The 17,651-nt window shown below is 41.2% G+C and overlaps 1 protein-coding gene across 2 annotated transcripts in view; it reads left to right on the top strand.

The window, feature by feature from the left end:
• mtmr11 (myotubularin related protein 11) overlaps positions 1 to 17,651 on the top strand; it is a 96,749-nt gene that overhangs the window by 58,096 nt on the left and 21,002 nt on the right. Inside the window, exons 8-11 of one of the 2 annotated variants that reach the window (XM_084336493.1) lie at positions 7,279 to 7,366; positions 7,634 to 7,722; positions 8,826 to 8,953; positions 15,990 to 16,068. In XM_084336493.1, coding sequence (XP_084192619.1) covers positions 7,279 to 7,366; positions 7,634 to 7,722; positions 8,826 to 8,953; positions 15,990 to 16,068 — 384 coding nt within the window. The remainder of the gene's footprint in view (positions 1 to 7,278; positions 7,367 to 7,633; positions 7,723 to 8,825; positions 8,954 to 15,989; positions 16,069 to 17,651) is intronic. The other variant, XM_084336494.1, reaches the window with a different exon arrangement.

Here is a 17,651-nt window from a genome sequence, read left to right as displayed (position 1 = left end):
TCCAAGTCTGGCTGTGAAAAATAAGGCTATAAGCGACTGACTATGCCACCTTACATTTCGTCCTGTACAGTCAGAATCTACGGACGGATTTTGTTGATTGAGGTTTTGTTTGAACACCAGAAAATAGATCTTAAACGGTATATGATTTGTTCGAGAAATATGCAGCCCCTGGCCGAGATAGCCTTCACAAAGTGGCGTGACTTAATTGCTCCAAGTCTGGCAGTGAACGCTATTATAAATAAGGTTAAGCACTAAGCCATGTAATTTCAAATGCTCGGTTCTGAGATTATCATACAGTAAACATTTATTTCTGATGGGCGTGCTGATCAGCAGTAATGCAACTTCATGATTGTCAATTGATGGGAGTATCGATTAATAGATAGATTTGTTTATGTAGGCTATATTAACACATTGGACGCCAGAGGGCGCTACGGTCATTGGGCCGTTGTCTGCCATCGCTTTGTTCAATGGAGAGAATGCCGTGTTTGCGAGTGCTTAAACTATATGAAATATTATAGCTATGGATCTAATAACGCTGTCGATTGTCAGTGAGTTTCTTCTGGTCAACATGCAAGAAACAGATTGTTTTTTCATCCGTACATTTCCGTTTGATACCGTGGTAAATATGAGTATAGTTTGGGTTATTCTGAGTAATCCCAGGAAAAGACGCGAAAATAGCCCTTTAGTGAAATCCAGTTATCACGTTGTCATTTTTCGCCTTATTATCGAATCTTCCTGAAATCAATGCTAGATTATCGTTATTATGTCTCCTCATGCACACATGAAATGGGGCTTGGAGCGGGGCGCCCCATCCATGCTGTGATGTGACCGACGGAAAACAGCACACACACATTCCACACAGACAGCTTCGATCGCGGGAGAAAAAAATATAAGATCAACCCAAGATTGGATATATAGTGTCCTTACCTTGTCTCTGATGTAATGCAAAAACAATAATCCAATTATCTGATCGCCATTCCAAGTACTGGTCGCGGTACTCCGTCCCACGTTATCCGGCATTGCATATGAAGGAGGGTGGGGCAGGCTAGTTGATGCATCGTTGTAAGCGATTGCCTTGCCGGAGTATTTAAACCCCGCCCACACGGAGTGCAATAGCGGCCGAAGGCGTTAGAGGGCGGTATTGACCGTCTGCCAGCTCAGACACATTCAGAACCTCATGCACAGGCTGCCCCGATGAATTATGAATGGAAATAGCGAATAAAAGAAAAACGGATCCAATAACGAGTATACTCGTTGTCTGGCTCACAGCGGTTGGAAGGCAATAACGAGTTAACTCGTTTTTGGCGCAGAATGGGTTAAGCAGCACATATAAATGACGAAAGATAAAAAAAAAAAAAAAAGGACAAAGGATGCAATGGGTCATGAAAATACAAATTAAGCAAGCTCTATACATTACAAAGTAAATGAAATAAAATACAAAATTAACAGAATACTAATGGTGAAAAATACTGTTATGTCTATGCCTCATTTCAGGGTTATTTTTCCCCTTCCTGATATCTGCCAACAGCGCTGTCAGGTGCAGAAGACTGAGCCAATTGCGCTGGAGCAGATCAGGAGCAAACTCCACACATAATGGGCGTGTCTGCGCTGGTATCTCATCCGCGCAATGTCCTTAGTGGATAGCTCACAAAGACGGAGCAGATACCACACGCAAACCCCGCACAGTTAACTCAGAACTCAATGGACGCCATACCCAAATAAAGTCTTGTTAACTCGCCGACACTTGAGCGCCAAACCCGAGAAAAGTCAGGTTTTCATTGTTATTTCTTTTATTTGATATTTCCATTCATTATCCATCCAGGGAGGTGTTATCATAGGGAATGAGTCTGAGATCGCAAAAGTGCAATACCGGCCGCATCCTATCAGGCGGCGGTATCGAGCACCCTTTGAAACATTGTGTCTTGGGCTGTGCGTCGATCTAAAGTGTCTGGTCTAGGGCTGACCTTCGAAGCTTTTTTTGGCAATCGAAGCTTCGGGGCCGAGCTTCGATTTTAATTCGAAGCTTCGAGAAAAAAAACAAAAAAATGTTATTTTTTTTTTTCTTTTTTTTTTCTTTTTCTTTTTTTTTATCTTATGTTGTGGGACTTGTACAGCACTTTCATAAACTTTGTTGTTTTTAAATGTGCTCTATAAATAAAGTGGGTTGGATTAATTAATTAAGTAGCCCCTTTCGTGACTGAGCCAACAAGGTTTCACTCGGCTGTGTGATTTAATTCAAGGTGGATCGCTGTTGTCGTTTGAACAACTTCAGATTTCATGGGAACTACCAATCCCCCAAATCAAGAATGTTTAAGATGAATGAAGTAAGATTTTGATTATTTGAAATATGGCCTGTGTAGACTAAACTATGCACAGAATTATGTCAGTCTACAAGGTCCGGCAATGTAGACCTTGTAGACTCCACTACAGACCAATTATCAGTGAATGTTCATGCATTTTTAAGAAGGGCAACTTCCACAAAAAAACAAAGAACTCACCAAAACATCTCAGTAGCACCTTATCTAAATTTTATTTCCTATTTTGTTTATTCATCCCAGTATCTTTCTTTCTTATGTGTGGAATTCTACAAGGCATGTAGGTGTATATGTATTTGAGGATGATATCCTTCAAACAGGCAATAGTGATGATATAATTTGGGCAGTGCTGAGCTGGGTTACTTTCCTCCAGTGTATTTGTCCCCCGGCCCCACCCAATGGCCCCATGCACACACACACACACACACACACACACACACACACACACACACACACACACACACACACACACACACACACACACACACACACACACACACACACACACACACACTTACATTTAGTAATTTAGCTGATGCTTTTATCCAAAGCGACTTACAAGTTCTGTACGACAAGACAGCAAGAAGGGTACAACTCTATCAGCTGAGTAACAATGTTTATCAAAGTGTTGCGTGTTACAGTGTAGGTTAGTTTATTAGGAAAAGTGCATGACAGTATGACGGTTAGATTTTTTTCTTTTTTCTTTTTTTTTTTAATCATTTCAGATAATGGTTGAAGAAGTGAGTCTTTAGTCGACGGCGAAAGATTGGACGGGATTCGGCTGTCCTAACTGGGATGGGTAGTTCTCTCACACACACACACACACGCACACACGCACACACACACACAAATCGAAGTAAAAAAAAATTGAAAAATATATATATATATATTTTTTTAAACTTCGATTTTTTTTTTAATGTTCGAAGCTTGTGCCATCGAACGAAGCTTCGAAGTATTTAAGACAGCCCTAGTCTGGTCTGATTTTTCCATGTCGGGGAAGGGGAGCGGTTGTCCCGATCGGCTTGAAGAGCGTCAAATGCTCTAGATGGATGATGTGTGGCGGATTATGTTGGCGACACGATCAACACCAATACTGGGACTCGCAATCAGATAATTGGAATATTCGTTTTGGGGCACATCCTAGTCAAGGTAAGGGCTATATGATATCAATCTTGCGTTGATCAAAGCATGCCTTCATTGCGATCCGAGCGTATGTGTGTAACGCTAGTCCATAACGTATTCCGTTGGTGACGATCAAAGCATCAAAAAACGACCCCCCCCTCACCCTTTCATGCATTCATGATGGAACATAATACCTATCATATGCATTTGATTTTTTTATTGTAGCGTGTGTAGGGACGGAACGCCAATGCATTTAGTATAATACACGTTGGGGGCTATTACCAGCCTCCCATGAATTACCCTAGACCGCTCTAAAACCATACTTATATTCACCACGGTATAAAACGGGAATGTATAGATGAAAAAATTATTTCTTTTTCACATATTGAACAATAGATACTCGATGTCAAATGGGCCATAGTTTTCTATCCATAGCTATAATATATAATATAGTTATAGCCCTGCAAACACCGCCACGTATTCCTCTACTTTAGAACGCTGGCCTTTTAACCAAACATTAGACATATCCCTCTGGCGCTGATTGAGTTAAGGGTGCATTTAACACCGCGCAATCCATTCTTAGTGGATCCCGCCCTTTGTCTTAGATACATTCAACCCACCTAGATACATGTTCAGGTTCACTTTGTAGAATCAACATTTAGTTGATCAACACTTCTAGAATAGAATAGAATCTTTATTGTCATTGTTGGTACAACAAAATTGAGTTTAGAGCATCACCACTGGCATACAAACATACTGAATATAGCATATACATAATAATAATATCAATGTCCCAAGTGCGGTAGTGCAATAAATAGTACAGTGACAGTCCAGTTGAGTTAATGGATGGAGGGGTGCGTTGGCTTGCAATGGATGGAATAGTGTATAGTGCAGCAAATGCATGCAGTTATTGTTGTAATGTAGAAGTGGGAGTTATGTCGGGGGTTGGGGACTGATGGGGGGTGCAGCCTGACAGCCAGTGGATAGAGGCTGTTCGTCAGTCTGCTAGTACCAGACTGGATGGATCTGTACCTTCGACCAGAGGGCAGCAGTTGAAAAAGATGGTGTGCTGGGTGGAACTGGTCCTGTAGGATGTTATTCACACGACGTAGGCAGCGGGAGGTGAAGACTGTGGAGATATCTGGAAGGCTAGCTCTAGTGATTCTCCTCGCAGCCTTGACCACTCTGTGGAGGGCCTCCTTCTCTGCCCTGGTGCAGCTGGAGAACCACACCAGTAGTCCGTAGGTGAGCACATTCTCTACTGCGCAGTGGTAGAAGTTAGCCATCAGTCCCTGTGGGAGTTTTGCCCATTTAAGTTTCCGTAGGTAGAAAAGGCGTTGCTGTGCTTTCCCCATCATCAGTCAAAGTCACGCCCAGAAACTTAAAATTTGAAACCCTCTCCACCTCCTCACTTCCAATGAAGAGTGGAGAGTGAGGTCACCAGTCCTGCGGAAATCGATAATCATTTCCTTGGAGTTGAGAGCAAGGTTATGATTACCGCACCACTCCACTAGTCTCTCGACCTCCCTCCTGTATCAGGTCTCATCATTTCCTTTTATGAGGCCAAGTACTGTTGTGTCATCTGCAAAATTAACTATGAGGTTAGATGGAGAGGAGGAGCAACAGTCGTGAGTGAAAAGTGTATAGAGAAGTGGGCTGAGCACACACCCCTGAGGGCCCCCGGTGTTAATGGGCAGGGTGGGGGAGATGTGCTTGCCAATCCTGACATGTTGTGTGCGATTTCTTAGAAAGTCCAAGATCCAATTACATAGTGTGGTGTTCAGTCCAAGTTTGTGTAGTTTGCTGTGGAGCTTGTTGGGTAGAATGGTATTAACTGGGATGCTCGATATTGGCTTTTTTACCGATACCGATATACCGATATTGTCCAACTCTTAATGTCCGATACCGATATCAACCGATATCGACCGATACCGATATATGCAGGGTTTTCCCCCCCAAAAAACGGAATAATTTCAGGTAATTAACATTACATATTTCTTGTTGTGGAATTAACACAACATTATGCATACTTTTGACAATAAATAAAATCAGAATTTGTTCTTACTTGCTTGCCTGGTTAAATAAAGGTTATAGAATTTTAATTTTTTTTAAACCGATACCGATATTTTCCGATATCACATTTGAATGCCGATATCGGCAGATAATATCGGTAGGCCGATAATATCGGACATCCCTAGTATTACCACATTCTGCGCCAAGAACGAGTTAACTCGTGATTGCCGGCCAATCGAATAACACCAACAACGAATAAACTCGTTATTGTGATCGTTATTTCATTTATTTGCTATTTCCATTCATAATTCATCCACCAAGGCTCTGGAAAACTCTGACACTCTGTCTGCGATTGCAACCGCCCGATACCGCCGCCTGGTGGATTTCGGGCGATGTTGCATTTACTTTCTGCAGGAAGTATGACTCAGTGAATGTCGTCCCGGCGCAGTTTTCTTGTAACGTGAATCCAGATGAACAGTCGAGTGCATTGAATCGCCTTCGAGACGCAAGAATCATTATGCTTTTGGAGTTTATGGTGTTGGCCAAATGGACATACGATCTAGCAGATGGCAATCAAATAATTGGAATATTTTGCGACGATAGGGGTGAGTGCCACAGGTCTGTAGTCGTTCAGGCCTGTGACTTTTGGTTTCTTGGGAACCGGGACTATTGTTGCTGCCTTGAGACATGCAGGGACCCAGGATGAGCCCAGAGACAGGTTGAAGATGGTGGTGAGAACTGGAGCTAGTTCAGCCGCACAGTCCTTGAGCACCCGTCCCAGGACTCCATCAGGCCCCGCCGCCTTCCTTGTGTTGATATTACATAGACCGAGTCTGACCTCATGAGTGCTCAGGACTAAGGTGGAGCCGTCAGAGGGGAGAGGGGGCAACACCGGGTCCTTGTTGTCCCTGTCAAAACGTGCATACAAGTTGTTTAACTCCTCCGCTAGGGGGGCGCTGCCATTGACAGGGGGGGATGTTCTTCCCTTGTAGTCCGATATAACCCTGACACCCTCCCATACCTGCCGGGGGCTTGAGGCGCTGTTGAAGTGGGCTTCAATGTGGGTCTTGTATATCAGCTTGGCAGATCTGACTCCATTTTTCAGGTCTGACCTCGCTGCGCTGTATGCATTGGTGTCACCTGATCTATGCGCTGCATTCCTGGCTCGTAGTAATGATTTTATATTTGGTGTCATCCAGGTGATTTATACACTGTAGAGTCATCAGCATACATCGCTATTGATGACCTATTTAACACTAGGGGTAGATTATTAGTGAAGATAGATTAGAGGAGAGGACCAAGGCACATGTTCACTGTATATGTACTGTATATATCACTCTGTATACTCCACACTGTATATGTTCACACAGACCAGATAGATTCTGGATGCCGCTTTTGTTGCCATCTTGTCTCCTTCGGCAGAGTGGTAAGATGGTAGATTTAGTCTTCTTGTGTGACTAAATCTTTATTACATAAACCTAAGAAAGAAATAGTGGATGTGATGCAACGATCCAATGACCAAGCTCTTAACATACAGCTAAGGAATACTCATGGTAGTGTCTAGATACAATAGCCTGGAAGGATGTTTATACGTGTATTTTTACTTTGTAGGTAGTGGGAGTGGTTAGGGTTAGGGTTAAGGTAAGGGAGAGGTTTAATAAACACATTTTTAGGTGACAGTTATGATGAGTTATGACTTTGCAGCTAGGCCAAAAAGTAAGGATTCCCATTAAATGTTCCTTCTGGGCTAGAGATCTAGACACTACCAATACTCGTTACATACAAGTTTCTTTTTAACAGAAGACTTGTTCCGTTTGTCTCCGGTCAGTCTGCCCAGGTTCAACGTGGTGCCACAGAAGGTCCTAGACACCGAGCTGAAAAAGACCTTTGCCCACTTCAATGAAGGACGCATCCCTGTAAGTGCTGCGCACGCCTTCTTAGTATATACATATGTTTATTTTTATTTTTATATATACTTAAACCTTACAACAGCTTGTGACCTTTCAACCACATTCTTCTCTCAGAAAGGTTACACATCCCTCGCCTATTATCATTCATGTGGTATGAATCACACTCTGAATACAGTACCTTCTGGAGGTGCAGTCCTGCCGCGTGGAGCCTGTTATTGCAGAGGGCCCTGTTGAAACGCTGTTGGTTAAAGTGTGTGTTGTTGTGCGTCCTAGCGCTGGTCTTGGCGACACCCCCGGGGTAGTGACCTGCTCCGCATGGCTAGCTTCCAGAACAACATCTACCACGAGAAGGACGACATCAGGTGTGTGTGTGTGTAGTGTGACTTAACTATAAAACTGGGGACTCATTTCAGACTACAAACCAGTTGATGAATTGGGGAAAAAGACGATTTTAGGTTAGGAGCTAGGGAAGGAATATACCGTACATAAATGCACTGTCCCCAATTTTGGCCTATGCAAGTCAACGTGCATGTGAATGGAAGATCCGTGAGTGAGTGTATGAAAGAGATCTATGTTTCCAAATAATGTCTGTGAATTTGTGTGTGTGTGTGTGAGAGAGTGAGTGAAAACATAAACGTTTCTGTTGGGGATGGTATCCTTAACGCTATAATCTCATTACTGTCACACCCACTCTACACAAGCTAACTGTAACTTACAACGGGTCAGTTACACCAACCTCCCACATATGAATAATGCTTTTGATGTTACAGCTTCACAGTAGCTAGCGGGAGCCTAGGGCTTGTATCCATGCTATTTTGCACTGATACAGCAGTTAGGCTACGGTGAAAAGGTAGTTTAGTAGCTTGCGGTTACAGGGGGAATATTAATTAAGACATAATGCGACATGTTTGCATATACCAAACATTCCAACCTCATTTATCAAGCAATGAAATACGTAAATATACAGAAACATTTTAATATATGCAAATTACAAACATTTCAGATGCAAAGTAGACATTTGCATCTTTCACATTAGGAAGTCAGTGTTTCATTCATTCACTATTCATTCAGTAGTGGTAGGCCACTACAGCAAGGAGGAGATCACCATCACTTCTAGGGAAAATGTTAAACAAATCAAACATATACAATATATTACCCTCATATTTGACGGGACAGGGATGAAAAAAATACAGAAATGCTTGACATACAAAAAGAAATTCTCCATTACAGAGTTCTAAATGCTTCTATGTGTCAAAAAGGCAGCAAATCAAGTCACTTTGCTTTGATTTCTAGCATGTTGCATATGTTCTTGGTATCAGATTTTAGGATTGGGGGACATTCTCCAATACCGATACCCAATTTTACTGGACCGATATCCGATTCCGGTATTTCTAGAAATAACAATTGACAATTAAACCCATAATGTAGCACTGTCCTGACAGCTGTCTGTATGTCTGTGTCGTAGGAACCTGGAGCTGATCCTGTTCGGGGGCCAGTCTTCTCTGTGTGTGGTGGTGGAGCTGGGAGAGGAGATGCCATCACCCACCGACATCCAGCTGGCGCACACCCGCCTGCGCGCCCTCTGCCTGGGAGGTGAGGGTTAAGAGACACACACACACACATCCATCGACAGACAAACACCCTCCCACACACACACACGCACACGCACACACATGCCACACATGCACACAGACACACAATCACACATGCACACACACATATAACCCAGGGCTGCGTTCAGTTCCAGGTAAATGCTTTCTTGTCGATGGGAGAATTCCCAAAATGCCCGGATGTAAAATGGCTGCCCAACAAAGTGAGATTTGGTTCCAACTAAAGAAATGGATACATCCCTTGATCACTTGTTTTTCCTCCCTCCCATGACGGGCATACAATTCAAGCTTCCTGCATGAAGCATATCCCACAATCCATTGCTCCTCAACAATGTCAGTGAAAAAACAAGTATGATGGCTAAGAATTGTGCATATAAATTATTCCAGTTTTGATACTTTAGTTTATTTATTTATTTTTTTATCCACTTTTTTTTCTCCTTATTTTTCTCCCATTCCAATTTTGCCTCGCCAATTCTCCCTTCAATTCTCCCCTCCCCTGTCTCAAACGTTGCTAGACTATGCCTCCCACTGGTCGGCTGCAGTGAGGACCAAGCCTTGCATCACGTGTCCCCTCCGGTACACGAGGAGGCAGCTGTCACATCTTTTCATCTGTACAGCGCAATCTCTCAGCGGCGAGGAGTAGCGCGTGGGAGGCTCACGCTGCCCCCGTTGCTTCCTGATTCTGTTGTACAGGCGCACCAACCGACCTGTAGGAGTCGCTGTCCACAACGTCCAATCCCCACCCACCAGGTAGTGTTTCCTTGCCCTTCTTCCCTTGAAGAGAACCAGAAGGGTTTACTTGTTGTATGTCAGGAATGTAGTCACCAGAGAACTCCCTAAAGGGAACACAATGAGGGGAGGGAGACTTGGATCTGAATGCAGCTCAGTTCTACAGCTGAACTGTTATTTAGGTGGTCTTTATTCAACAGTAGTCTGCACTCCAGCCATAAACAAGGACACATCGTGTCATAGATGCATTCTACATTGAGCACATCAATGGCAAAAAGCACAAAACATCATTGAGGGAATTTTTGCTGGCGTACACATTTGAGTCATGTGACCGTGACATTACTTTGTTATCTGTCTTGCAGTTGTACTAACCTTACTGTGATAAACCATTCTTTCCATTAGCTACCGTTACTGTTATAAGCTACTAAAAGTAAACAGGACTCACGGTGCTGTCATGCAGTTGTACTAACGTTACTGTGATATGGTGTTCAATGGATACCATGCGTTGATGTTGTGTGGAGGTGTGTTTGGTGTTGATGTCAACCTAATGCTTGCGGGACGCCACTAGGGGACAGAACGGCTAAGTGGGAGTGAATGAATGACTGACTGACTGCCTGAATGAGTGAGTTAGTGACATTGCCGATCATAGAGGTGCTTCGCATCTAACAAAACAAAAACACGCTACGAGCGGTTAAAAGTGAAACCGAGGAGGTAATAATAATAATAATAATAATAATGCATTCTATTTATAAGGCGCCTTTCAAGGCACTCAAGGACGCCGTACAACAATTTAAAAACAGTTAAATTCATAATCACAGTACATTAAAATAAGAAAAATTAAAATATATAAAATCAGACAAAAAATAAAATCAGACATACGCCTGCCTAAAAAGGTGGGTTTTGAGGTGGGTTTTAAAAGAAATGATGGAGTCAATGTTCCTGATGTCGGGGGGGAGGGAGTTCCAGAGGCGGGGGGCAGAGCAGCTGAAGGCTTTTGACCCCATGGTGGACAGACGGGCTGGGGGGACGGTCAGGTTGATGGAGGAGGCAGACCTGAGGGACCGGGTGGGAATGTTGATATGAAGGAGGTCGGACAGGTATGGAGGGGCGAGGTTGTGAATGGCCTTGTATGTATGGAGGAGGATCTTGTAGTCTATGCGGAGTTTAATGGGAAGCCAGTGTAGTTGGCGTAGGACGGGGGTGATGTGACTGATGACAGGTGTGCTGCTAACCCACACGACATATTAACGTGCCTCCTCCTAAAACCGCTATTTTGTTGACAAACTGTTAAATGTTACCTTTTACATACAGCCTCCATGTCGAGGGGACTATTGCCCCCCTTTCCCACCCCCCTGAGGGCCAGCGGTCATGCAGGTTTTTTACAGCCGACATTTAAGCGGTGTTGATCTCGATCCCATGTTGTCTTTGTTACCATGTTACCGGGACCAGAGAGATAGGAGGAGAGAATATCAGGACCAGGTGACGGGACCTCACAGCGACCAACTCTCTTCAAAATATTTAGTATCTGGAGGAACATGTCTCACCCCACTGGAAGAAGTCTGTCTGTGTTTTGCCTTCATGTTCAGTTTAGAAAAATGCGAAAATAAAATTCAAAAATCTTTTGACTCCCCCCACACTTTGCGTTTCAAAGTGTGTCATGAGTATACTATTTTTGTAGTGTCTTTCCTCTTCATGCTCTGACAGGTCAAAACAAGCGTTCTGAATGGCGGTCATATTGTTGTGTTTTGTTGTGCCACAGCACACACAGCACATTCCATAGCCGCGTAAACACAGGCTGGACGAGGTCAGCGGTCACTGTTGGCCTTGAAAGTGTCACACACATACACGCACAACGCACATGCATGCACACACACGCACACACGCACACATACATACATACATACATACATACATACATACATACATACATACATACATACATACATACATACATACATACATACATACATACATACATACATACATACATCACTGATTCTTGAGAGTTGGGACAAAACATGTCCTACATAGAAAAGTCTAATTTATATCAAAAAGAAAGAAATTCATAATGATTGACATACTCACAAAGTTACATCTAAAGGTATTGTGTATACTGCTGTTATGTTTTAGCACATATATTTGTTTTTTGGGGGATATTTGTTTAAATGTATAATCTGTGGTTAGAAGCTCCCATGTTAATTATCTTGTCCTCAGCAAGGGGTCACATTATTGACCAGCCCAAAAAAGCTTGAAAGACCTCTCCACTTGTGAAAACATACATATCAAATCAAAGATAAGGGTTATACATGTATAAAACAATGCATGTCGTGAAACTCAAATAATATTTTCCATAGAAATCTACCTATCAATATAACCCCCCGAGATCAGGATATTCTAGATAACAATGCCAGACAGTGCAGAGAGTCTCTCAGACAGGAACAGAAACAAAGTAAAACGTGAAAAAGGCATTCAAGAGAAATACAAACTTTGAAAGAGAAGATTACAAATGTAACAAAGCAACAAAACAACCTGAGAAAAACAACAACAAGGCTACAAATACATCACCACTGGACTCTCCAGGCACGGAAACAAAGAATATGCTATCAGGAAGCAAAGTAAGGAATCAGAAAATCCAAAAGGCCCTGCTATTCCACCACATCCTCAGAAGAGAGCTGAAGACAAACAAAGGCGCCAAAAACCAGCACTGAGTGTGTCATCAGGCACGATTCTTAAAAAGTATCGTCTTCTTCAACAAATGAAAGACTTTGGGTTAACCTATAAGTTAATGAGAGAAAGGGAGCATCCTCAGAAAAGGCCAACATTCATACAGGGTATAACACAGACTGTCCAGGATTTCTTCCTGAACTCTGCATGTGTGACGATGTGTGATGATGGATAGTGCTAATGATGGCTTTGTCATTATAAATGATTTCCCATATATTTTAAAATCTTCGAAAGGGGATGGGTAGGCCTACATTTGGAAATTTTGCAATACAAAATGATGTAGGTTAGAGTTATCCTATCCCAAAAATGTACTCATATTTAAATTCCCCATTAATAAACACATCATTTAGACACCTTGCATGTTAGGATTTCCTTCAGATTCATGTTGGCATCCATGTATGGCGAAGCCCGGACTGGCCATCGGGAGCTCTGTCTGTCACACACACACAAAGGGAGCCGCATGTGATTGGTGGAGGCGGGACCAGGCCATACAACTGTTTGACAGTGGAGATGGCGAATGGAATGGCAGATAGCACTTCTGCAAAATGACAGGGAGAGACAGAGCGAAAGACAAAAAATGTCAAGCATAACCTGTGCTTGAAGATGGACAGTGGAAAAAGAGGAAGGGTCGAGCAGAGAGGGAAAGAGAAAAATACATACTGCTTACTGCTTGTATTTCACAGAACAGTCAGATAGAAATGACTGGAAATGAAATGTTTCAACAGTGGAGAAAAGAGGAAGGGTGGAGCAGAGAGGGAGGTAGAGAAAAATACATACTGCTGACTGCTTGTATTTCACAGAACAGTCAGATGGAAATTACTGGAAATTAAATGTTTCAACAGTGAAAAAAAGAGGAAGCATGGAGCAGAGAGGGAGAGAGAAAAAAAAGAAAGGCCCTTGCAGGAGATGCCGCTAAATGTGGCAACATTGACCAAATGTTTTCTTGCACCACGGGACCACCAGGTTAGTCAGTGATAAAAAATAAACATGCTAGCTAGCTAACATAGCTAACGTTACCATGCATCATCAATGTCCCCTGTCACTTTTTTTCCATAAATCTTTTATTCAACTTCAGTCCTGATCATAACCATTTTTTTTTCATTTTTCTTGTAATGTCAGATTAAAAATGAAATACTCTCACTTTTCTGATAATAGTTAAGTCTGACATTACAAAAACTAAGTAAAGATCCATCAAGATCAGTGTTGTTGCTAACCATTGACACATGATGATTATAACAATTATTAGCCTGTAATAATCTCCCCCAGAAAAATCCACTTTGCATTTGATATATTGAAAATATTTACATTTTTGTGTTTTTTTAACAATAATTTGTGATGCCATCACAAACAATGGCATTTAAAGGGTAAATATTTTAAAAGTCCTGCACCAGCATGCAGGGAATTAAGTCTTTGTAACAAAAATCTTCCTGGTGGGGGACCCCCAGACCCCCTTCTTAAAAAGTGGCCTGACTTGGGCTATATTTCGCACTATATTTCCTGGCCGGAATAATTCCCCCAGTCCGGCCCTGCGAAGGGGATGAAAAATGGTAACATCTGCCATTTTGAAATCCAAAATGATGTAGGTTAGAGTTATCATATCCGAAAAATTCTCCTATATTTAAATTCCCCACAAGAAACACATATTTTAGACACCCCTCATGTTAAGATTTCTTTAAAATTCATGTTTGCACAAAAGTATGGCCCGCCATAATATGATGACCACTGGTGGATAGCCAAGATCATCGATGTGGATACTGATCAACAAGATGTGAAAGTGGAATTTCTGCATCCCCATGGTCCAACAGAAAAGGTTCTGTTTCTGCCCAGTTCAAGACATCATAGTGAAACTAATCGGAAATGCAGAAGGAAACGAAGAGGAGAAGTGCAGGGTGAGAAAGTGGAGATCAGGAAGTGGTGTAGAAGAGGTAGATGAAAACAGTGCATTTTGTAATAGTTGGAAACAGTATGTAAAGTTTGTTGTTATTACAATTGAGTTAACAAAATGTTCAGTATAAGACAAGGAGTTATTAGTTCTTATTAGGGATGCTCGATATTGGCTTTTTTACCGATACGATATACCGATATTGTCCAACTCTTAATTTCCGATACCGATATCAACCGATACCGATATATGCAGGGTTTCCCCCCCCCAAAAAATGGAATAATTTCAGGTAATTAACATTACATATCTCTTGTTGTAATGCATTATGCATACTTTTGACAATAAATAAAATCAGAATTTGTTCTTACTTGCTTGCCTGGGTAAATAAAGGTTATATAAATGTAAAAAAAAAATATATATATATATATATATATTTTTTTGAAAACCGATATTTTCCGATATCACATTTTAATAATATCGGACATCCCTAGTTCTTATCATTGTCACTTCCATCTGTTTAAAAAATGCATGTGTTCATTTATCAGAGATGCATATACAATTTTGTCAACTCCGTCAGTTTCTCGTCAACACCGTCAGATCTTTGTCAACACCGTCAGATGTTTGTTTTTGTTAATTTTGGGGGAAATACTAATTCCTTCTTCAGTTTATGTTGTTTAAGTAATAAAGGAGCATCAGATCTTCATCCTCTTGTCTTATTTATTTAATGATCTTTTTTTATCATATCAAAATTAAAAACAATGTTTGAAAATGCAAATATTTCTAAATCTGGGTTTTCAGAATAGTGTGAAATTACACCTGAGGTTTATATATTATATTTGATTGCATACCAGAGTAACTAAACACTATTACAACATACTTCAGAACTTTAGATTCTTGTTGGACTGGAATAATTAGAATGATATACTTTTTTGTGTCTGACGGAGTTAACCCAAATCAAGTTTCAAAGGGAAACATGTGAATTTGTTGAAAATGTTTTTTCTATGTAGAGCCCGCACCTTTACATGGTTAAATAGCTCAGACCTTTCTCTACATGAATATATAACTCTAATTAATATAGTGTGCATTCTCAAAATATAATATTTAAAAAGTGTTTTGTCCCGACTCTCAAGAATCAGTGACATACATACATACATACATACATACATAATACACATACACGCAGACACATACACAGACACACACACATTACACACACCTGCTGTGTTGAGGCCATGAGCTCAGTCACGGTCACTAATTCTCATGCTTCACACATTTCTCAGCCATTGCTCACTCACTCATTTGTCTTTTATGTGCTACTGCTATGTGGCTCAGAGATTTGTTCTGTGAAAACACCCTTTCAAAGTTTTCTGGCAGTGGGCTTTGAGTCGTTACAACAACTAGATGGAGAGTGAAAACAGAGATTGGGTTTGTGTTAAGAGATAAGCCCCACAAGATCAAGAGTTTACAGCTCTGGCATTTTCTATTCTTGATCCGCAATCTACACAATCAGTGTTTCCCCTGCTGTTGAATCAGCAGGGTGGCTCATGGCTAATGGACCTGCCAGCCCAGCTAGAAGATTGATTTTACACAGGTTTCAATACCTCACCGCTCTTCTGGTGTAAATGTCTCTTCTACTGATAATGTCAACATCTAACCAAGGTCCTTTGTGTGTCTTTGCCCATAGATATCTCCACATCTGTGTCCGTGCCTGATGACAAGTGGCTGTCTACCTTGGAGAGCACCCATTGGCTGGACTACAGCAGGTAACAGCTCTTGATTGGCCAGTCCTCAAGCCAATCAATCATCCTTAATGTATACCCCAAGGCTGCACACCGATGGGATCGATCTGACTCCTTCCAAGGCTGAAGAGTGAAACGCTTGCTCTGTTATATACTATGATTAGCTAGTTAAACTTTTGATACATTAAAATTAACTAGCTACTGTATACCTTAATAACATACCATGTGTTATCCAAATGTATTTTATGCACCCAACATTCTGCCATTATTAAATTCAGTATCCATGCATCAGATAAATGATCAATAGAAATGTCATTATGTTGTCATAGCAGTGAGGGTTCTATTACACACTGATGTATTGTGCATACTTACAGGGGAGGAAAGTAACTAAATTCCTTTTCTGAAATATTGTACTCAACTACCATTTTAAGGTGGTTGGGCTCAAATTAATTATCGACATTTTATGTATTGACCTCCATTCGACTTAAGTGAAAGTGGAGTGAAAATATTTGATATTGAATGTAAGTATCGAATTAAGTATCGAAAGTGAAAGTACACATTCTACATGATGTTTGTGTATTCCAGTGCTTGGGAGCATTCAGTCCTCTAACCATTGACCTCTAAAGTTTATATTAAAGTAGTATGTGGTCCAGTTATGCTGCTCTGATTACGTCCTCCTTAAAGGAAAACGCCAACATTTTGGGAAACTAGCTTATTTGCCATCTTCCCTGGAGTTAGACAAGAAGATACATACCTTTGTTGTCTCTGTGCGTGCGTTAGGCTTAGGGAACGCCCGCTCCGTTAGCTTAGCTTAGCTTCATCACTGGAAGTGGGTCAGACTTGTACCCTCAAGTTCCCTACAGTTCCCTACAGTCACGAAAGGATCCAAACCGATTGAAGTTTATGGATACCATGACTTAAAATCCTCTTACCTTGACGATTAAAAGCCTCCCCAATTTTGAAAACGGTATTCCCATGGCTGGTGTTGATATGCTGCTACTGTAGCTAACGATAACCAACAACCGGACACTCAAGCAGATAACGAGGGTAATAACTTCCGGTCGGGGGGGTTCCAAAATAAAAGAGCGACTTCTATAGCAGCGGAAATACGTTTATTTTGTACATTATCTAACGTTAACACGAACCTAAACTAACTTTAGGTTAGTTGTAACGTTAGTTTAGGTTCGTGTTAACGTTAGATAATGTACAAAATAAACGTATTTCAAGCAAGTATTAGGTGTATATCCAGGCATTAAAGCGTTCCGTCTTGAGACGGATTTCCGTCTATTTGATTATATGTATATAATATTTTAATTGATATTATAATTTTTTTTTTTTTTTTTTTTTTATACTTTTTTCTTTTCTTTTTTATATAAAGTTTGCCAATAGGGATGTTTCAGTAGTATTGGCACTGGTAGTAGTCGTAATAGTAATCCAGTCTATTTTTTTTTCTTCTAAAAAAATAAACTAGTTCAACACAGGCAACCACTTTTGCTTAATTTCTTTGATGGCTCAAATGTATGCTCTAGTGTCTAGTCGATTTTGTGTTTTGAGCACAAAGATCATCATAGATCTAGCCTCTTAATTTTGCTCTCAAAGTGCACCAG

Source organism: Notolepis coatsorum (genome assembly GCF_963971535.1).
Source record: "Notolepis coatsorum genome assembly, chromosome: 19".
Taxonomy (NCBI): Eukaryota; Metazoa; Chordata; class Actinopteri; order Aulopiformes; family Paralepididae; genus Notolepis; species Notolepis coatsorum.
The sequence above is the reverse complement of the archived record's forward strand: the minus strand, read 5'-3'. Positions and strand labels throughout refer to the sequence as shown.